Source organism: Myotis myotis, unplaced genomic scaffold (genome assembly GCF_014108235.1).
Source record: "Myotis myotis isolate mMyoMyo1 unplaced genomic scaffold, mMyoMyo1.p scaffold_m19_p_7, whole genome shotgun sequence".
Classification (NCBI taxonomy): Eukaryota; Metazoa; Chordata; class Mammalia; order Chiroptera; family Vespertilionidae; genus Myotis; species Myotis myotis.
The window spans coordinates 44,350,092-44,372,801 of record NW_023416379.1 but is presented as its reverse complement, the minus strand read 5'-3'; the positions used below and the strand labels follow the sequence as shown (position 1 = coordinate 44,372,801).

Sequence of the window (22,710 nt, the reverse complement as noted above, 5' to 3'; positions counted from 1 at the left end):
TTAAGAGCCAGGCTTAGAAGGAGTCTGTATCGAGTCCACCACTTTTTATTGACCAGCATTTGATTATATGGCCTCACCTATAGGCAAAGAGGCTAGAAGATGTAGTCTAGCAGCATGCTTGGAGGAGAGGAGAACATGGTTCCCTAGCAACCAAATATCCTCATTCTTACTAGTTATCCTTGGAACAAAGGGCATTTATAGGAATGTTACTTGAAATGTGAAGATGAAAAGAGAAAGCATGTCTTTACAGTTTTTCCAAGTAATGGTATATGTATGATGTAACATTTTGCGAGCTCTAAATGAAAGAGTATATATAAATGGCTTGGCCCACAGTAGGTGCTCAATAATTCTTAGCCATTTCATTAATTATTGCATATGAATTTGCAGACTAAGCACATTATACACTAAATACCCTTTGTGAGACTGTAGAATATGCTTTCCACAGACCTTTCAAGACCTGTGTATATATTTCGCTCTCTTCCTTTGCATGGCTGAAAGAGAAACAGACCATCCTTTGCAGTAAGAAGATAAAAACCAAAGCCCCAAAGCAAAATTAAGTTTTATATTTGCTTATAATCCTGCTACTTATTTCTTCTAGACCTCATCTCAGCATCTCTTAGTTATTATTCTGAGAATCCTGGTAATGGAAAAGAATAATAGTGTAAGAATATTTTACGTAACCTGATAACAAAATTGTATTATCAATCAAGAACATGATCTTCCTCACATCTTTTTTCCATCGACCTCATAGCTCCTGAGAACCAATTAAATTTTAGAGTCATAAGCTTTATATCGACTAACCTTCACAAAACATAGACTTATTAAATAGGAAGAAAATATTATGTACTTTTTAAATCTAAAGGTGATTTGTATCTGTTAAGCCATTGAAATACACTAGCAAATTATTACTTCTATGGTAATACCCTATAATACTTAACTCAGAATTGTGTCAGGAATTATGTTTATTTTATAGTTATTAATGGGGGGAAATTCCTTCCAACAAAACGCACAAATTGGGAAGAATAAACTATCCATGGAATGTTGACAAAAAGGAATCACAAAACAAAATTGAATTATGCTTCTTAATAGCTATGATTTTTAAAAAATACCAACTAAAACATTCTAAGTATTTACTACATACCAGATGGTGTTCTAGATTCCCATTTTACAGACGGGAAAATAGAGACCCAGAGAAGTTACTTAACTTGACTAAAAACATGTTGCTAGTGTGGGGCAAAGCTGGAATTTGAATAGGGAACCTTGGTCCAGGGTCAAGTTCTTAACCACTACCAGTCCCTAACAACTAGGGGGTGACAAACTCTCTGAAACTGATACCCAATGCGGTATGTTAAATATTTCTCATGCCATTTCTGTTGTAGAAAAATACCTACTTGGTATTCCAACCCAATAGTTGGTCCCTAGCTCTGAACATAGGAAAAAAGGGTGATGAAACTAAGGAAACTATTTACCACTTATCTCCTGTCTCCTCTCCTCATCAGACTAACCCTGAATGGTATGGAAAGTTGATGAGAGCGAAGAGAAACCAACAACCCAATGGTGTAATCTCCCAAATGGGAATTGGGCAGGATAGGATGACAGTGCTGCAGGCTCTTTAGAAGTTCATGTTCATGTGCATCTTGAAAATAGCATCTCCTCTCCCAGGTCACTGGGCTGAATTCCAGTGGGGGGAGTTGGCTTGGATGTGAAGTTGCAGAGCAAACACCCAGGAGCAGGAGCCCCCACAGAGAATTCTGTCCCTTCTCCCCCCTCCCAAATGTCAGCAAAGCTCAAACCTACAGACAAGCCACAGAAAGGATGCACATACATTCTCCTGCAGCATGGGATAAACGGATAAGGATAAGGAACAGATTGCAAAAGAGGATATTCAAATATTCTTGGCCCTTTTCTCTTTTCAGTTGGTATTTACCATGCAAAGAGTGAAAGCTTCTTCTTCTTTTTTGCTTCTTACATTGAAGGGTATTATCGTTTTATGGAGAGGGGATGGATTGGTTTTTTTGAAGTGCTTGCTTTGCTATTATTGCTCAAAGAAAGAAATCAGTTCCACATTAAGCTAAGACTCTCACACTAGCCTGGGAGGCCAGAGGGACATGCTTCCCTTTCTGAAATCACGCACACAGCTAAGAGAAAGTCATAGGATATCTCAGGTCTGCTTAGAGCCGCTTACAAATTAGTAGCTATAATTGGATCAAAACTACCCAGCTGTTGTTTGTCACTAAATGGGTGCAGCCCGGAGAAGCCCCTCTTGTCCCCAGTGGGGAAAATGCCTGTCAGAATGCAGATCAGACAAGAGTGAGGCCATCTCTCAGGCCTTAGAGAGTCGGCGGCTTTTGCTCAAAGTTTCAAAATCGTTGTGTAATGAGAAAACTTGGAAAACCACTTCAAAAATGCACCCAGCCACTCAGAGTAAATGAGGCAAGTGTCGTCTGCCATTGGTCTTCTCACCATCGTACCTACAAGCCAAGTGCTTTTCTTGCTTCAGCTGTGCAGATTAAGTTCTATGATGAGACACAAGCTCTTCCTGGTCTCTCCCGCCTGGTTCTTTCCCTCCTACCCAATCCACACTCCCAGCATTGATAGCCTCATCGGGGCAGTTTCACCGCTAACACTTGCTCCTGGGCTCACAGCTGCTTGGCCGTCTAGTTTTCCCAGTGCATTCAAGGGGCAGAGGCCCACCACTCTGAGATGTGCCCACAGCTTAATCAAATTACAGTATTTCATCTTTATTACAAAACTAGAGGCCCAGTGCATGAAATTCATGCACAGGTAGGGTCCCTAGGCCTGGCCGGCAATCAGGGCTGATCTGGGCCTTCTGGCTGCCAGCCGGGGCCTCCCTTCCCTGGCTGCTGGCCAGGGCCAGGGCCTTTCTTCATTCTGCGCTGCCCCTGGTGGTCAGCACACATCATAGCGAGCAATCGGTCTCCCGATCAAACTCCTATGGGGGATAATTTGCATATTAGGCTTTTATATATATAGATTAGGCCTCACTCATGACCCAAGCAACTTAAAGTAAGTCATTTAAAAATCTTTGAGGTACCTCAAGTACCTCATCTGTCAAATGAGGACATTGATAATAAGGTTTGGGGGAAGAGCAAACATGAAAATCTATGATAAGGTTCTAGGCTGGTTATAGACCCTCTTCCCTTTGTCTATCATCATGGTGAGTAACTTCAGGCTCTGAGCACAGTGATGTTCTTTGTATATGCTGATAAAGTTATCCGCCCAGAAATGAAGGACACACCACCAAACCCCACATACTTATATAAACTTAAATGTTCAATTGCTGCTACACATATTAAGGCTTATAATTTCAGAAATAGAAGAACAAAAAACATGAAGATGGAAAATGGGTTGAAGACATAACTAACCTCAAACTTTGCCCCCTCAAAAGGTTTTATTAGTTGATGACACCTTGACCAAAGAACAATACTTTCTTTACAGCACTAAAGAGAGAAGAGGAGGAAACTGATAAGCAATCCCCAATTTTTCTTCATTTCCCCCACTTTTCCTTCAGGATGGCTCCCTGTCCATCACTGATAGGAGGCTACCTCTAGGAGCCCAAGCCAAATCATATCAGTGAAGTTAGAAAACAGCAAATTTCTGTTTTCACTCTGGGCATCAGTATAGCATATTTTATAGTGGTCTACAGATGCTAAATTATTTGGATCTTCCTTCAGATGTTCCTAATTTACATTGTCTGTGGCAAATAAAAAGATAAGTACAATCCATATTGCAAATGCATCTTACTATAATAAATCTGTAGCCTTTTTTCCCCTGGTCTTCTCTACCTCATGGAATTTATATTGCAGTCATAATAATGCCAGATCCACACTATGAATATCTCCCTGCTAATTATGCCTAGTTTTTAAAAGTGTCCATTTATGAAGACAGTATTATGGTATTCTTGATTATACCCTAAATAATTCTGTAAACATAAAACATGCTGAATAATATTGGAATTCCACTAAAGAACTGCAATAAAAATAAAACTATCACATACATTCCAACATATTCTTTTCTTTTTACAAAGAATGCCTTTGATGAGATGCTATGCCCTTTAAAACCCCCTGAACTAGAAAATAAATCCATAAATATTAATCCTGAATTCAGTTTAATCCTAGAAACAGAAATTACAGAATTTAGCTCAAGGAACAATACCAAAGTAATGATAATCCTATCTAATAATAGACAAACATGGTAATTGCCCATACCTTCACTACGCCTCCCATTGGCTAATCAGCACGATATGCAAATTAACTGCCAACAAAGATGGAAGCTAATTTGCATACTGCAGGCAGGACAGGATACTGGGAGCCACCATCCAGGCCCCCGTGTGTGACCCCAGGAGCCGCCGGAAAGCCAGGCTGCAGGCAAGGCAGCCCCTCAGGACCCAGGAGCCACCTTGCCTATGGCCCGTGATCATGATCATGATCGGAAAGCTGGGCTGCAGGCAAGGCAGCCCCCTGGAACCCAGGAGCCCCTCGGCCAGGTCTGCAGGCGAAGCAGTGATCAAGCTATGAGGGGGAGGGGAGGGGCAGAAGGAGCTATAGGAGCAGCTCTGGCTGGAGACTGAAGACTCCCACTGGAGTGAGGAGCAAAGACTGAAGGCTCCAGCTGCAGCAAAGACTGTGTCCAGACCAAAGATGGAAGGCGGTGGCCAGAGTGAAGGTCTAGGTCCCGGGTGCTAGAGAAAAACTGGTGCTGGCAGCCAGGGGAAAGAAGGCCTATTGCACGAATCTTAAAAATATTAAAAAATTAAAAATTAATAAAATATTCATTGAACTATATCTGCATTACATGAAAAATCTCCTAATTGCTTCTAGCATAATTTATTAAATTGTGCTAAAATTTGCAAGGGTTCAATTAAAAAAATACCTTAATTCTAAATGATATAATAGAAAATATATAATAGTGCAGTTATAAGCACTTATCTGAAAATAAAAATTTAAAGAAGTGAATTTAAAGAAGGGATTAGCCAAAGAAAATATATGCACAACCCATGGACACAGACAACAGTATGGTGATGGCCAGAGAGAAGTGAGGGGCAAGAGCTGGGTAGAGGGAGCAAGAGGGGGGAAATAGGGACATCCTATATAATAATAAAAGGCTAATATGCACATTGACTGAACGGCAGAATGACCGGTTGCTATGATGCGCACTGGCCACCAGGGGGCAGATGCTCAATGCTTCCATATGGGGAGTGCCACTCAGCCAGAAGCTGGCTCTGGCTGGCCAGCGCAGAGGTGGTGGCAGGAGCCTCTCCCACTTCCGTGGCAGCACTAAGAATGTCCAACTAATGGTTTAGACCTGATCCCTTGGGGGCCTAAGCCTTTAGTCAGACATCCTCCGAGGGCTCCCTGGCTGCCAGAAGGATGTGTGAATGCAAGCTTAGGCCTGATTCCTCAGGGAGTGGGCCTAAGTCGACAGGTGGACATCCCCCAAGGGGTCCTGGACTGTGACTGGGCGCAGGCTGGGCTGAGGGACCCTCCCTGAGTGCACAGATTTTTGTGCACCGGGCCTCTAGTAATGACTATAATAATCATATTACTAATCATAACAATATTTATTGAGTACTGATTATTTTTTTTTTGAGTACTGATTATTGAGTATTAATTATGTCCTAGGTACTATGCTTCCATGCTTTGGAGACATACTTTTTTAATACTTATGTCAATTCTTTGAAGTAGAAACTTTCATTTCCCCCATTTTATGGTTGAGAACACTGACACTAGGTCAAGTACTTTGTTGAAGGTGACATTGCTAGTGTGATAGAGTGTAGATTAGCTAGACTTTCGATTTGAGGTCACATTTAAACTGCCTGGTTTTATGCATTCTCAGATTAAAAAACAAACAAAAACATAAAACAGAAGCAGAAATTTTCTCTAGTTAGGCTCCCAGCCTGTCTCAACTCTTCCTTTATTTTTTATTTTTTTAGCATGCATGTACAAGACCTAGAAGGCAAACTTACATTGGTGATCCTTGTGGTCAGAATCTCGGTAGCAACAGTACATAATCACAGGATGTAAATGCCCAAGAATCAGACTCTGGTTCAAGGTCAAATGTGTCAGTACACAGGACTCAGCTGGATGAAACAGTCTCTGCTGATGGTTTTCCTCGTGTGCCCCTGACAATCCAGCCCTGTCCTCACACCCTGTCTCTGCGATCACAGCTTCCCACTGGAGGCGCTGCTCAGAACAGTGGCAGCACCTTGTAAACAGGGTTTTACAAACCAAGGCAACTGATGGGCCGTATGGCATTCCACTGTTCTTCTGACATTTGAAAACCGTGATTCTGTTTCCAAAGCTTAAGATACATCCAACTTGGTGAAGTTTATGGTTCTGAAGAGCATGTCCAGACTTGCAGTGTGTGACAGAGTCTGGAAGTGGCGGTGGAGATTGTTAATCCTGCATCTGTACCTGTGACATGCTAATGAATCTGGGACAAGCCCACCGTTGTTGGGAAAGGGAAGAGCTGGGTTTAAAGGACATGAACTAAAAGCATTCCATTTCGTTCAAATGAACAATCTTAAACAAGGGGACAAAATTAATGATTCAGGTATACACGTGCTAGGGGCACATAAATGTGAATTTACTCACTTTGCCATACAAAAAGACAATTCAAATTTCCCTCTAATTTAAATTTTAAAATTGAATGCTATAAAAAACTGAAAGGCTAATAGCTTCATTAAAAACTACATTTCTGCCCACAAAATCATCTCAAATCTTAGTATAATTAAGTAACCTGGCAACTTCTATATAAAGCAGCTTGAAATTGCATGAATAGCCTCTGTGCTACCCCTCGCCCCATGACATCAACACACACAAAATCTTACACTTAACAGAAAATGACTCCATGTGCCTTGGAGAGAATGGGAGACATTAGCAGAAATCTGTGCAAATGAATTTTTTCTGATCAATTATAACTTATTAAATAGGACTTGTTCTGAAATCAATATTGCAAGGTTTGCCATACACTATTTTTTTAACATTTAAAAGGTTTATATTCTTCACAGCCTTCACAGATTCTTTTCTCCAGGGAATAAATAAAAAAGGAAATCCAACTCAATTTGTTCCCTTCAATATAGCACAGTAGGACTTATACATTTAAACCGTAGACAATGTCCCCTCTAGTCTCCTCCTCCCCTGAGCCTGTGTGGAGGGAGACTCTCAATGTATGCTCAGCCAGCAGCTACCACAAGTCACTTAAGTAAACACAGAGGCACCTTGGTGAAAGCAATTGCATGGTCTGAATACCATCAACTGACACTTCTATGCAGTGACCCTCTCAGGTCTCAGAAATGGTCTTTTCAGATTCCGGGTCTTGAGGTATTGATTTCAATCAGCAGCTTTTCCTAAGAGCATCATTTCAAAAATAGCCCTGTCACAATTTCTACGATCTCATCTTAGTTTCATCTGGGCTTTGTATTCTTGTTTGAAACCATCCAGCGAGATGACACCAGAGGTTTTTACTGAGACATTGATTCAACTTCATACATAGGCAATAAAATGTATTCTCCTGTCTATGAAAAAGCATTAATATTTAAGTTTGATAGAGGGAAGGTTCGGGTTTAAACAGTCCAGTTACTTTTCTTTGTCTTCCTGTAGAAATATAAAGCCCCAATTAGAGCACTCCTATGATAAAATTCTCAAGCTTACTGCTGACCTGAACTGGGAACCTAACACATCAGCATCAATTCTACCCTTTCAGGACAAAATAGGGCTAGGTTAAAAAAAAAGAAAGAAAGAAAAAGTTGAAAAGATGTGTGTGTATTGTCAAAGTAAAAAAGACAAATAAGCAAAAAAAATCATGTGTGCCTCTAACAATCTATATGATGTCAAGTTTTTCTCAAGTTGTAATTATACAATGTCTAACAAATATTTATTTAATGACAGTGATCAAAAAGGGTGAGATCCATCATTTCACTTTACAGTAAGAATGTAGAGGTTCTGAGTCACCCATAATCTTGTGTATTAAAAAAAAAAAATTCTTGGATTGCCTGATACCCTCCCATAACAGATAAATCCAGGTTATTTTTCTATTTCAAAGGAAATAGCAAGGAAGCTAACCTTAATTACTTTCTGTGCTCTAAACACTGTAATAAATATTTACATATGTTCTTTCCTTTAATCTTTACATAAGACCTTTGAGAAAGGAATATCATATTACACAAATAAACAACTAAGATCAAGTGACCCGCCCACATCACTGGGATCGGGATTTCAATCCAGGTCTTCAGAGCACAAACACAGGCATAGTTTTATCATCTACTATGTACCAGGTGTTATGTGAGGTAAAGGGCATTTACAGCAGAAGAATATATGGGTCTTATGCTCAAAGAGCCCATATTCAAATAGGGACCAACAGGACAAAAAGATTACAAATGAAAATATAGAGGAAAAGGCCTGAAGTTAAACACTAGTACACTGAATACAGAGTATATTAAAAAAAAATATGTTTGAGTGAGCAGGTCTTGGCCAGGAATGTAAGGATGCTTCAACATTAAGAGAGAATGTTTCACCTTAGAAAATTAGGAAAGAAATGTATTATCACCTTAAATATCAAAAGGCATTTGATGAAAATGAATATCTGTTATTGATATTTAAAAACTTACTAATATAGAAATCAAAAAAGAAATTGTAAATATTGGGAAGTAAATATTATTGCCTACCCAGAAAATGCAAAGGAATCAACTAAAAACTATTAGAAATAACAAGAGTTAAATAAAAGATAAGTAGTATTAGATAAATATACAAAAATTAAGCACTTTCCTATACACTATCAATTCCAAGTTAGGAAAAAGTTTTTAAAAAAGATCCACATGTGGTAGTTCACAAAAATTATTGAGTACCTAGGAATAAAATCAAGAAATATGCCCAGCTGGTGTGGTTCAGCAGTTGAGTGTTGACCCAGGAACCAAGAGGTTGCCAGTTTGATTCCCAGTCAGGGCACATGCCTGGGTTGTGGACTCAATCCACAGTAGGGACTGTGCAGAAGGCAGCTAATGGATGATGTTCCTCTCTCATTGATGAAGTTTCCATCTCTCTATCCCTCTCCCTTCCTCTCTCTCTAAAAATCAATAAAAATACATATTTTTAAGTAAAAGAAATACACAAGACCTATATGAAACAAGACATGAAACTTTATCAAAGGACAAGAATACAGTCTTGTGTACTGTTGAGGGAGAGTCCACTTTTACAATGTTTTTGAAGGGCAATTTAGTAATATTTATTAAAATTGAAAATACCCTTTGACCCAGCAGTATTACTTCCAGGAAACTGTTCTACTGAAATTCAGTCACAGATTCAAAAGGATCTGCTTGCAACAATGTTTGTTATATATTTAAAACATATATCTATATGTATAGAATATACAATAATAAAAATTGGAAAGAAGTAGATGGTTATCAAAAAGGAAATAGATCAGTAAGCCAGAGCACAGCCTATATAATAAAGAGGTAATATGCAAATTGACCATCACTCCAACACACAAGATGGCCACCCCCATGTGGTCAAAGATGGCCACCTCCATGTGGACACAAGATGGCCACCACAAGATGACCAGCAGGGGAGGGCAGTTGTGGGCAATCAGGCCAGCAGGGGGGGTGGGGGGTAGTTGTGGGTGACTGGGCTGGCAGGGAAAGGCAGTTGGGAGTGACCATGCCTGCAGGGGAAGGCAGTTGGGGGGACCAGGCCTGTAGGGGAGGACAGCTATAGGCAATCAGGCCTGCAGGGAAGGGCAGTTAGGGGTGACCAGACTGGCAGGGGAGCTGTTAGGTGCAATCAGGCCAGCAGGGGAGCAGTTAGGCGTAGATCAGGCTGGCAGGGGAGTGGTTGGGGGTGATCAGACTGGCAGGAAAGCAGGCAAGCAATTGGGAGCCAGCAGTCCTGGATTGTGAGAGGGATGTCCGACTGTCCATTTAGGCCCGATCCCACGGGCAGTCAGAGGGGTCCCAGATTGGAGAGGGTGCAGGCTGGGCTGAGGGACACACACCCCCTGCACGAGTTTTGTGCACCAGGCCTCTAGTTTACACTATAAAATATCACATATCCATTAAAAAGAATAAAAGAGATCTGTAGAAACTAAAGTAGAAGGATGCCCATCATACATTGTTCAATGAAAAAAAAAAAGAGAATTTGAAAAATTATATGTATTCTCTTTATTGCTGTACACATTCTACATTGATTGTATCAGTGCTTTAACTAGCCTGTTGTTTTTATAATTTAGTAAAGATCTTACAACTCATAGTACACTCCATAAAATTTTATAACAAAGGCGAACCAAGTACTGTGAGAGCCCAGAAAGGAAGTGTAAAACTTTCCCAAATGGAATCAGACGGCAGGCGTCACATGAGAACTCTGTGCCTTGAGGGCAGAGAGGACTTTTCCCAGTAAAGAATGGCTGTGGAGCCTTCCAAAGAGAGAAGAGCCATGCCAGGCCCCGGACAGTGGAAGGAGGGCACCTTCCAGGAAGACTGGAAATCCCAGGGCAGCAGAAACTTGGTGTGTCTGGGAGGACAGATGGAGGAGAGAGCCAGGACGTGGTTTGGAGCTCAGTTGGGAAGCACCTGGTGTGACAAGTAAAGGGATTTCAATTTCACCCCGCCTCACTAGGGACACAGAGGGCTTTTTAAGTGGATGAATGGCATAAAGGCTTCTGGGAAAATACCCTTGTATATCGTGTGGGAGATGCATAGTATAGAACAGGAGGATGGAAATTTGAGGAGAAGAGAGGGATTTTGAAAAGAAAGTAAAGACGTTGAGTGTGTGGTAGCATCTCACACAGTGACAGGGTAAGAATTGGGGAAAGCATTTTTTAATGGATCTGTGTCATGCAACACAACTTAGAAAATAGAATATGCATCAAAAATGCAAAAGGAGCATTGGGGCAAATGAGAGGAAAAGGCAGATTTGAGAGGGGAGGAGAGACAGGGCACAGGGGTGCTCATACTCACCAGAAGCCAGGAACCAAGGTGTCACATACGTATCATCCCCGTCAGTGCACAAGTCACCGGGAAGAATCGTTAACATGAATGGACCGCTGAGGTCTCAGAATCAGAAGGTGGTAAGCAAGTGGCACCCTCCTCGCCAGAAAAGAAAACATGAAGCAAATATGGCGATGTTTATTGATTCCAGGTTATTCTTTCGGGTAACACAAGCCCCAGGAAGTTCTATGACATTGACTCTGGACCAAGATGAAATAGCCTGCAATACATCATGGTTTAGGAGGCGGCCTTTCTTCAGTCATCGGACACATGTTTGCCCTGTTTCTCTCCTGTGTCAAGACTGTGCTGGGGGCTGGAGCTGGAGGCCACAGAAGGATGGAGAACAGTCCCCTCATTGAGGGTCTTTGCCGCTAATGAGACAGCCCAGACAAACACCTGGAGGACCTGAGAGGACGGCTAGGAGCATCCACATGGGGAGTTGAGAGAAATGTGAGTGCCCAGGCAGAGGGGGAGGGTGTGTCCAGGAAAGGCCCTCCCTCCCCCAGGCAGCTTTCAGAGGCGGGCAGCACCCAGGAAAGTGGCAGAGGAGTGGAAGGGCCCCTGGTTCTCCCTCATCAACAGCCCCCAACTGTGAACCTGAGTCAGGGGCTCCACTTGTCTACTGGGGGCCAGTGGCCAGCGGCATGTCCGTCCACGGAGGCGCACGACTGGATGATGGATGAGCGGGGAGAGCACCAGGCATGACCCTGTGCTCCCAGGCTCAGCAACACTCAACGCCACGACGTACGGAGTGTGACGCTGTGCGCCGGAGGCTGCTGGGCCTTGCTCCATCGCATGCCCACGCCAGCTTTCTGAGCTGTGAGGCCTCAGCATCCTCATGCCACAGAGGAAGCCACCGGCTCCTGAGCTAAGCAGGCAGGAAACGAGGACAAAGACACTGGTGTATGCTGAGGTGTTGGGAGGAGAGAGCGAGGGCTCGAGCACTCAGGCATTCACTACTCAGAGTAGCATTCACTACACGTTGCTCTCGGGATTTAAAACAGTAGCCACGAGGGCTGAGTCCAGAGCCGCTGAGTCCCGCTGAGCAGGGAGTGTGTGTGTGTGTGTGTGTGTGTGTGTGTGTGTGTGTGTGTGTGTGCCGCCCGCGTGTGTATGCATGCACCTGAGTATGTGTCAAAGGAACGCTGGTCTCTGTAAAACTCCAAGAGGAGCGGACACAAGTCAAAACAGAGAGGAAGAGATGAGGGTGAGCGGATGAAGAGCAGGTAAAAGGGTGTAAGGCTGGGGTGTCCAAAGAGAGGCATCGCTGAGACATAAGGACACACTTTTATGCCTGATCTCAACATCTTCCTTTTATAAGGTGCCATAGATTCGATGACAAGAAGATGTTATTTTCTGTAACTGTGAGGGTAGCCCAATGGTGATATATGCCTCTTTTTTCATCCTCATTTAGAGATGGTCACTGAAGTAAAATGTCATGTCTGCCGGATGGAGTGAGCTTGAGAAAAAAAGGAAAAATTTGGAGTAATACGGCACATCACCAAAATCTCTAATAAGGAGATCTGGAGACCTGGCCATAAGCCAGCCAAGGGGATATGAAAGAGTGGTAGAATTCTTTCATATTTCCTTCTGTGGACAGTGAGTGGGGCTGCAGCAGTGTTCATGAAAGTAAAACGAGTTGCAAGAACAAAAACATTCTAGCCCTGGCTGGTGTGGATCAGTGATTGAATGTCATCGAATGCACCAGAGAGTTTCGGGTTCTTCAGGTCATGGTGCATGCCTGGGTTGTGGGTTCAGTCCCCAGTTGGGGTGTGTGCTGGAGGCAACTGATGTTTCTCACATCAATGTCTCTCTCTCTCTCTCTCTCTCTCTCTCTCTCTCTCTCTCTCTCCCCCTTTTATTTCCTCTCTCTAAAAACAAATCAATAAAAACATATTTTTATTAAAGAATAAAACAATCTAAGTCTTATATTAAAGATACCTTCTACATATGTTAATTTTATGCAGGAAAAGCATCCAGGCCAATTAAATAGCAGGCGTAGGTGTCTAAGCAAGAACACAGGTGCTTGCAAGATGTATTTAAGTCCTGGAGCAAAGATATGCTGGTCTTCCCACCTCTTCTCCTCTCCATCAAAATTTTTTCTTAGCTATTGATGGCCTTTAATTATGTAACAGAATTGCAAATGTTGATTTAAAACTGTGTCTCTGACTTTTTAAATTAAAAAAAAAAAGTTTAGCATGGCACCATAGACAAGCCCTGTCTGGCCTGACTAATGGGCATGTGACTAATAGAAGGGCTGAAATCAGAAATTAGAAATGTAGAAATGCATTGAATAATGAACCTCAATTATAGTCTGGATGGCTCTTCTCACATTAGCTCCTAATTACCCATTCTCAAGTGAACTCTTCGGGTTCAGTTTTTAAAAAATATATATATTTATACCAAGCAAAGCTCACAAAATCCTCCCCAGAAACGGAGAATGATTTCCTTATGGCTCGGGAGATACTGCCAAGATTCTCTTAGATGGCACTCAAGTAAGATTCCCATATGGAATTACTCCCCACACAGGAGCCTGACCTGGGGGAGCTGAACAAAGCAGAGATTATTTACAAACTCCCAAAGCAGGGGCTGTTTCACATGTCTCCCACCCTGGATCTCATTCCATTAGTAAATGCAGCACATACTCAGTCATAAAGCATCATGTGAAAAGGCCAAGCAGTGCTCCAGCGGATCGGCCCCCCTGACACTGTGAGGCAGAGGCCGGGCCGGGATGGCTGGCAGGCTGCCTGAGCTGCTGGCACCTGGCAGTTCCCACCACCACTGAGGCAGCCGTCTCATAGGAATCATCTGTGTTCTCGAGGGGCAGCCTTCCTGTCAGATAGCTCTCAGTTTTCCTGTAAATGATAACGCAGTAGTTGCAACAGCCCCATAAGCTCAACTAACCAAGCATCCTCAAAACTGAGGCCTTAAATAACTCAGGCAATACAGACATGCCAGTTCTTGGTGGAGTGGGCTTTGGTTGGTTTTTATCCAAAGAGGAAGAAAAGATTTCCATGAAACAGAACAAAGTGTTTAAGGACTGTCATGAAAAGGTAATGCTTTTGTGTTGACTATCCGAAAAATGTTGGGGGGGGGAAAAAATTGTGTCCTTTTAAAAGACCAATTAAGCCACTTGTGTTTTGTTCATTGAGAAAGCCTCAAAATATTCTTTCAAATATCATGGGGATCCTATTAGGATAATTTGCCTATAGCTTATCGTGCCCTAGAGTTTTCTTGGTATCATGGTCATATAATAGAAACATAAGAAGGCTTGTTCAGTAGGAAGGCAAAATACAGTGTAAGAGCAGCAGCCTTGACTGGCCATCAAGTGCAGTGTAATGCGGAGGAATAGCAACGTACCTGGGGCTACTGGAGCCACTGTCCACTGGGCTGAGGGATCTCTTTCATGCAACCACCATTTAAACACTGTTTTCTTTCACTTATTTTTTATTATTATTATAGAAAGAATACAGAATGAAGTAAAGTAAAACTTTGGAGTAAACCTGCTTGGGTTGAAATTTCATCTCCACCACTTGCCAGCTGTGCCACTGAGTTCCTTAACCACTCTGTCTCACTCTCCGCATTATTGAAATTGGGCATATTGGTATGTCCCTCTGTGATGGTCTCGACTCAGGTTTCAGTGGTAATCTGAGCTTGGTTCAGTGCCTGGCACATAAGGATTAAATAAATACTTGTCATATTTATGATTATGTAAAGACTTTACACTTTCAAAGCACATAAAGAAAACCAAAGACCTTCTGTATGTACTTTCCCATAACATCCTACAATGAGAAAGATTCTCACTCTCTATCCCATTTGGGGCAAATAATAGGTAGTCTATAAATATTGTGGATTAAACTGGATGTACAGTTATTTTGGAGTATAAAGTGGGTGAAAATTATATTTTCAGAAGCAAAAACATCATGTTAGAAAAATCTGGTAAGTGCTATACTATTAATAGCAATGATATTTTATGCAGCTTTGTCAAAAAAATTATGAAATACAAACAATATGTCTGTTGAATTAAAAATATATTGTGTTGGTTGGTTGAATTGGCTAAATTGACAATTTCTGGAATACATCAAGGTAAATCAGAAATTTCTGGAGAAATAAAAGCTTGGGTGTTATAAAACTGTTTAGAGAAAACCACTGAAAATCTATTTTTGTTTGATCTTCATTCCTCATTTTAAATGTAAAAAATACTTTGAATTCTGAAATAAAAATTATTCGAGATGTGTTTTTAATTTGTTGTTGAATGACAACAAACTAAATAACCTCAATCTTATAGGTTTTTGTTTCCCTTGGGCATTAAAAATGTAATCTGTACTTTCAAATGCCTTGCTTTATTTTAGAAAAGTGGAGACCAAAGATGTGCTGCTTAAGATGCTGTAATGGAAAATTGAGAAAACAGCCTCCAGTGTCTAAAAATTAGACCCATCACTTAAATGTTACTGGGCATATATGTAAGCTCCTGTTGCTAAGTCTCTTAAAGGTGTGTGTGTGTGTGTGTGTGTGTGTGTGTGTGTGTGTGTATTAACCATTCCAACAGAATCTAAAACCAAAACAGTCCTTATTTCTTTACAGGTCTAATCTGCTGGGTGTCAGTCTGTTTTGTCCTATAAAGATTTCTGTCAATGAATAATTCAGACACAAACTGCATATTGGTAACTATATTTAAAACCAAAAATTCGTCACATAATAAATACATTTTATGCACATGTTAACTTCGAATTTACTTCAGAAAGCTATTTACAATATAAATAATTATAAATGGGAGCATTTTGCAAGATATCATTGACATAGCTAATATTTTCTACTTTACATTCCAAAGTAAAAGTTCAAATTACAGATTTAATACTACGATGTCACTAAAAACTTTACATTGCAAGATGGTATTTGAAATATTGGCAATCAGTATCTTCTTTCACAAATATAATCCTTTTTATAGCATGTCAGTCAAAAAAACAAACACAAAATATTTTCTCTTTTTTGAAGTGCCTACTCATATGTTTCCTTTTTTGAAATATACCCCCTTTGGAAAAAGAAAACGGAAAAAGTTACAGTACTTCTAAAAACTTTTCACGCCATTTCATTTCTTTTGAAATGTAAACACTCCAGGGTTGTTGGGTGTAAATTCAATTGTGATTAAATGTGTTCCAGATCAGCAAATTAGGACAAATTTTCCACTATATAGGTTTATGAAAGCAAAGCCCCATGCAGCAAAATTACAATAATTAAAACTATACATGTTTGGTTTAAAATAATTAATTAGGATTTCTTATGTGAACCATCAGTTTTTAAGGAGCACAGCAGAATACAATCTTGTTTCTTGCTTTACAATTTCATGTGTGTGCATACATATATGTATATGTAAATGTGCATGTACATAAATATATGAATACACACATACAGCCTTTCTGCATACAATCTTAGAGAAGGAACTCTGAACAAACCCCTATTTGGATATGAGCACAATCTCACTGTTTGAGTTAAGCACTACCCATACAATTCTTTTGCACAAGAAATGAGCACCACACGGAAATTGCCCCCAAGAACATTTTCTATGTAAGATATCCTTTCCATATGTTCATAGCTGTTCTGTCATTCATTTGAAGTTTAGAATGATAATGAATGTTTTATCCACAGTGCATTTCCCAGTAAAAACTAACCAACAGATTTTGCTGTCTTAGTCAAATTCCTATTTGAGAAAACTGACATGTACATAAAATTTGAATCACTTAGAGAACAATAGGATTTTCACTTAGAAAATAGAATGTATGTCTATTCCCTGTGATTTGAGTGAACTGGAGAGTCAGATCTTGGCATTCAAACTTTTTAAATTAAAGAGAGCATATTAAAGTGTAAGCTACCCAATGGGCCAGGTAAGTGACCCCCAAATGGCCAAATCCTCAGTTTTCCAAATATCAGCATTCATTCTGTCACTTCCAAATTCTAGCACCAATAGAATTTACTGGACACCTTAGTAATGTCCTGCTCTTGAGAAAGCGAGCTACAAAATATCATCCCTGTATTCAGAATGCCTCTTTAGCTATAGTGTCTTCTATCAGACTTAGTTGGTCTTTTTATTTTAAAATATCTATGCATATTTTCCAAATGATCTTTTAATGAATCAATCTTCATTCCTAATTTAAAAAGAAAATGGAGCATATTATCTTTTTCCAGAAGATCCTATTAAAGCTTATTTTAAGTGGATTCTCTGCCCAGAGGCATCATGTGGCAGCAGGGTATAGAGAAAATTAAGAATACTACCCAATGAAAATAGTCGAATCCCATAAAATAACATCAGGAAAGAATGAGTGGATTTACCAAAGGCAAACCATTTATTGCATCCTACCTCATTTTGAATGTCACATCAGCACTGTGTCAAATTATCCTGTATCAGGCAATTACAGTTTAGAAAAGCTGGTCCATTATATTCCATATAGCATGTCAAAATATGGAGCTGGAGCACACCTACATGACTGTGACAATAATACTATGCACCCAAAATTAATATGTCAAATTTGTATATTCTCAATAATAGTTTTAACAAAATTTTCCAAAGAAAGATGGGGGAAATATTCATTTTTTCCTTTGGTCATCCAAATTTATAAATTAGGTAGGGCAGGCAGGTAAAATGGGCAATAAAGATATTCTTACTATTATAGAAAGCACGAGCTTGCTTTGTTTCATCTAATGAATTGCTACATATTGTAAGAGTACTTGGATAAAACACATCTGTATGAATCCCCAAGGTGATATAAAAAATCATACTTCTCTGTCTATTTCAGTCAAGTTTCATGATTCTCAGCATTTAACCAAGTTATAGAAATCAAGGATTAAAACTAAAGCCAATTTAAGTTTAATTTTAACTGATGAAGTTATTGGGAACATACATATTTTACATCCCATATTTTAAAAACACAGATGACATCTTCAGTTTGAGGCAATATGTTCCTGCACAGAACAAAATAATGTAGATTATAAATAGATATTAACATGTCTATGTGTACAATATATTGAAAGGTTGCCTTGCCATAAACTATCTCAACTTATCTTGAGTCATTCTGCTCTAGAATGTAAGCTCTAGAATACTGTAGGTCTGTGTGGACTTACATGTAATGTAATAAATATGATACTCTAAAATTTTTGACATATAAAGTAAATAAAAGGTTTATATTTAAAAATGAGTCAATCTATCAAAAATTTTAATTAAGATATAATTTAGTTAATTCTATCCTCACTTAAAAATATTGGTCATACTATTTTAAAGAGCATTAGTCCTTCTGATTATCTCATTTATAGAACTTATAATTTACTTCTTTCCTCAATTAACTTTCTTCCATATACGTAAATATCCCACTGAAATTTCTTTAGTGACAGTCTTTTCTTTCATATTAGTTCATTTTCCTTGATTCTTAAGATTCTATTTCCTTTACAGCATCTTCCTGTGACCTTTTTGGTAGAATGTATATCCATCAATAAAACCCATCTGTATAGATTCCCTTTCCAAAACACACCATATTCTTCAGATATTTGTCTTTGAACATTTATCCATCTACAGAAGTCTGCAAAACCTTTAGCATTCCTAAAACCTGACTTCATGTTGCAGAATGATCAAAAATTCATCTTAAGTATTCCAGGGGCTTCTTATAAATGTTTTTTTTTCTCCAAAATACTGAATACTTTTGCTTATATAGTTCAAAATGTAGTTTTCATTGTTTGAACTTTTTAGAAAGTATATATAACCACTAACTTTCTCACTTACTTGTACTTTTTCCATTTACAGCACAATGTTGTTCCATCATACCTAAGACATATTTATTTAATTTTATGTAGCCACTTTTCTCGTGTACAAACAACCCAGTAATTCATTTCTCAGATTATCAGCATTCAGATTGTCACCTACCTATGGATTGCCAAATAACTGTGTTATATGAAAATACAGTACTAAATCCCTGAGTGTTCAATGTCATGATGTCTTCAAAATTATAAGTCAATGTCCTCCAATACATTCCTTCTCAATATGGCAAGCGTTTCAGGCATGGGGCTCCTAGAAAATATTAGCTATGAAACGTCTCTAATAACATGTCACTTCACTTTGATTCCTAGAGGATAGTGCATTAAATAAATCTTACTCATTTTTCTTCTCCCTCATCAGTTTTACCATCTGAATTAGAAAGTTGTCTGTAACATGCCTAAAAGAGTCCATGCACCTACTTAAGCCATGAAGCATCTAGACCTCTATATGAGTACAGAAAGGCCAGAATGATCAGTCTTGACAACTCACAGCGGAGAGTTAACTGATTAACAAGTTCAGTTCCACTGCACCACTGAACCACAGAACCATGGAACATTAGAACTGCCATCAGATGAAGATACTAGGGCCCTGGTGTGGTGAGTGATATATCTATGTCCCCAAAATAAGTTATAGGCATGGTTAGAACCAGAATCCAAAGATCTTGGCATCTTAGTCTGCTAGTCTTTCTACAGTTTCACTTAAGACCAATTTTATTGTTTTTGCTGTTTAAAAACAATAAGAAAAATGGATACTTCACCTGTTGTTCAAAGTGCTACTCTTACCTATTTAATCCCTTGTCTATCAGCCTAAGCTTTTATCTTAGACTCTCGCTGGAGGCTTTCCACATGTTGTCACATTTGCACACCTGTACTTTGAAATGTTGTCAAAAACTTAACTGCTATCATGTAGCACTTCACTGTTTTTTCCTTAGTTTTTGCACATATTAGCCTTTTTTTCTTGGTGAATTAATTTGAATTTGGGGAAGGTTGGTTTTATAAGCCCCAAATATGTTGACTACATATTCTAAACTTTAAATTGTTCGTTTTGCCTCTGGCCTTCCTAGCTTCACTAACTATTTCCAATTGGCACTCCAGGTTTTTGATGTGTGTCCCAATGTCTCAGTACTTTCACTTAGAAAAACCCTCACTGATGTGTCAATGTGATCCTGGTCCTTGTCTAACTCAAAAGTAAGGTAAAAATCACCACTTCCTGATTGCTTATAATGGGTACCAGGTGAAAACTCATTCTTATACCATATCCATAACCATTTCCCTAATTTATACCTGAACCAAATGAGTTGGCTGGTTAGAAACACGAAGAAGAAAACACTTTACAAGATGTATCTCTCTCTTAGTTAAGCTTGAGAATAAACATTTCTTTAATAATCTTAATGTTCTAAGGTTAAGGAAAGTTGCCCATTTGGGGTGAATTGATGGTACATAGTCTATATTTCTGCACGTAAGTGTACATTGCAGTTTGTAGATAGTGCTCTGTGTGCATGAGGGTCACTGGATCATCCCAGCATGATGTTGTCCTCCATCAGTCCTTTCATGTGGTACACATGCTCACTTACACAAGTGTTTTTCAATTCAAAGTGTATCTATTCTGTTCCCATATAATAAGAGGGGAAATTTGTGTACTCACTTTACCTCCATTATCTGTGCTTAACCTTGAATGCTAGTGCTTGTTTTCTTTGATTTCAAAGGAACACATGTCAAACACCCAGTAACTTAAATTATCCTCTCTAATGATGTGTAGCATAGTAAATACTGGTCATGGGGCATTAAACTATAAATATGTTTCAGAGATCCTTAAAGAACAAAATATTTTAGAAAAACATCAGCTTCCATTGGTTATTATAACAGATGTTCCCTTATGTCCTTGTGCTGGGTCTGGCTGCATCCTTAGATGGGAAGTTACATCAAAGTGTGAGCCATTACAGCCCAAGGAATAGTTTCTAATGGTTTCGCTGTCATATAAGTGCTCCAAGGCATATCCAGTTAACGTGTAAGCATGCTTATCAAAATACTGCCGGTGCGAGCCAAAGCAGTTTGGAGAGAGGGCAGGGTGGTCTCCTGCTGTCTGGGGAGGAGACATATCCGAGTGGAGATAGTCTTTAGCTAGGATCAAACTGGATTTTGAAATGCGATCTGAATTGGGACTGCTTATCCGAGACAGTGCAGTGGGGCTGTTGTCATAGTCATTTTCGTGGGGGCTCAGCATCTTTCCCTCCCTCTGCTGGATGTGGTCGCATGGCGAAGTGTTGGCGAGAGTGGAGCCATGGCAGACTTCGCCTGTCGGTGGGGGCTGCTGGTAGTTTGCAAAACAGAGGGAGTGTTTTTTCCCAGCTCCATTAATGGAAGCCAGTTGGTCTGGGGGGGCTTTCCTTAGCTGCAATCTGTTCTCTTCTTCTTTAATCATTTGCTGGGTAGCTCTTATCAGAGTTTCAATTTTGCTAGGTTCGTGTGGGCTACTTTGGTACTGCTCAGTGCGATATCGGTCACCTGATTCGCTGGCAGACCCGGGGTCTGGAGAACTGACCACACTGTCTTCATCCCAATGACCTCGCCCTAGAAATAAGAAAAAGCAAAAGGTAAGTGGTCTCGAAATTCACCCCCTTCCTCCCGCAAAATGTAAGTGTATTCCTTTTTCAAAAAAAAACAAACAATCTTATATCTTTCTTTTTTAACATGTGCACCAATATTTGAAACAGACAGGCTCACACAACAGACAGAGTCTCAACATATTGTACTGGAATTCATAGCTCTGTGGCTTTTAAGTGCAGTATGAAGTTTATAACAAGTATAACAAGTTTTTTAGAATGTAAACCTTGTTTGTAGGTTGTGAATGCCAATTAGCAAAACAGTGAAGCATGTTTCTACTTCATGTGTGCACATCATCAGACCTGCCCAGCTGTAAATAACAAAAGAAACATGCATAGCATTTGGTTTACGTTATTTTCTAGAAAAATGGCATGTTAAATTGATGCTTAGAAAATGCTTTCAGTTGGATTTGAGGAAGATGCTATAGGCTGGGCTATTTTCTCAATTCCAAATAAATCACTTTAAGTGTCAATATTGCTAAATGTATCTTAAGTAGAGTTACAATAAAGCTCTAATGTACTTTTTAAACTGTTTAAGAGCTAATAACACATATACATTCATATACATGTATATGTGTAGATGTGTGCATGAATATGTATATATCTTGTCTCAATAAAAAATATAAATATTGTCTTCTCAAATGCAGTGGTAAAAATCTCAGTTTTATACATAATCATATTTAATTCCTATCTTAGATTGTTTCTGAAATAAGGTGAAGAATAAATAGAACATTTAAATGTTAATAACTCATCTAAACCAAGGGAAGAGATCTAATATGCAGGAATAGTACATACAAAATATATTCCATGAATTCAGTAATTCTCAAAGCAGTGTGAAGTCAGTATGAAGAGAGAAGAGGAACAGGAAGGGACACATAAAAGCTGTAAACTGCCTACTGTGGCAGAGAAGCCCTGAATCACACTACCCATTGCTTTCCTTTTCTCTCCTCTTCTTACTTTATTTCTAATATTTTCTTCCAGACAATGTAGGTTAAGCCAGGATTTTCACTTCACCCCATTCTTTAGCCCTGGGTTTTCATTACCAGTCTCCCAAACTAGAGAAACTCAGATTAAAAGGAGACAAATAAAAAGCAAAAACAGAAATATTAAAATCATAGAAGGTGCCCGGCCAGCATGGCTCAGTGGTTGAGCATCAACCTATGAACTAGGATGTCAAGTTTTGATTCCGCTCAGGGCACATGCCCAGGTTGCAGGCTCATTCCCCAGTGTGGGGCATTCAGGAGGCAGCTGATCAGTGATTCTTTCTCAGCATTGATGTCTCTCTCCCTCTCTCCCTCTCTCTTCCTC

General features: G+C 39.6%; 1 protein-coding gene across 3 annotated transcripts in view; it reads right to left on the bottom strand.

Annotated features, from left to right (window-relative positions):
* Positions 1 to 15,661: 15,661 nt before the first annotated feature.
* The window catches only part of SIM1 (SIM bHLH transcription factor 1), a 73,589-nt gene continuing 66,540 nt past the window's right edge, over positions 15,662 to 22,710 (bottom strand). For all 3 annotated transcript variants that reach the window (XM_036317918.1, XM_036317919.1, XM_036317920.1), the window contains exon 12: positions 15,662 to 21,370. In XM_036317918.1, the coding sequence (XP_036173811.1) occupies positions 20,640 to 21,370 (731 nt within the window). In that variant the 3' untranslated portion in view covers positions 15,662 to 20,639. The remainder of the gene's footprint in view (positions 21,371 to 22,710) is intronic.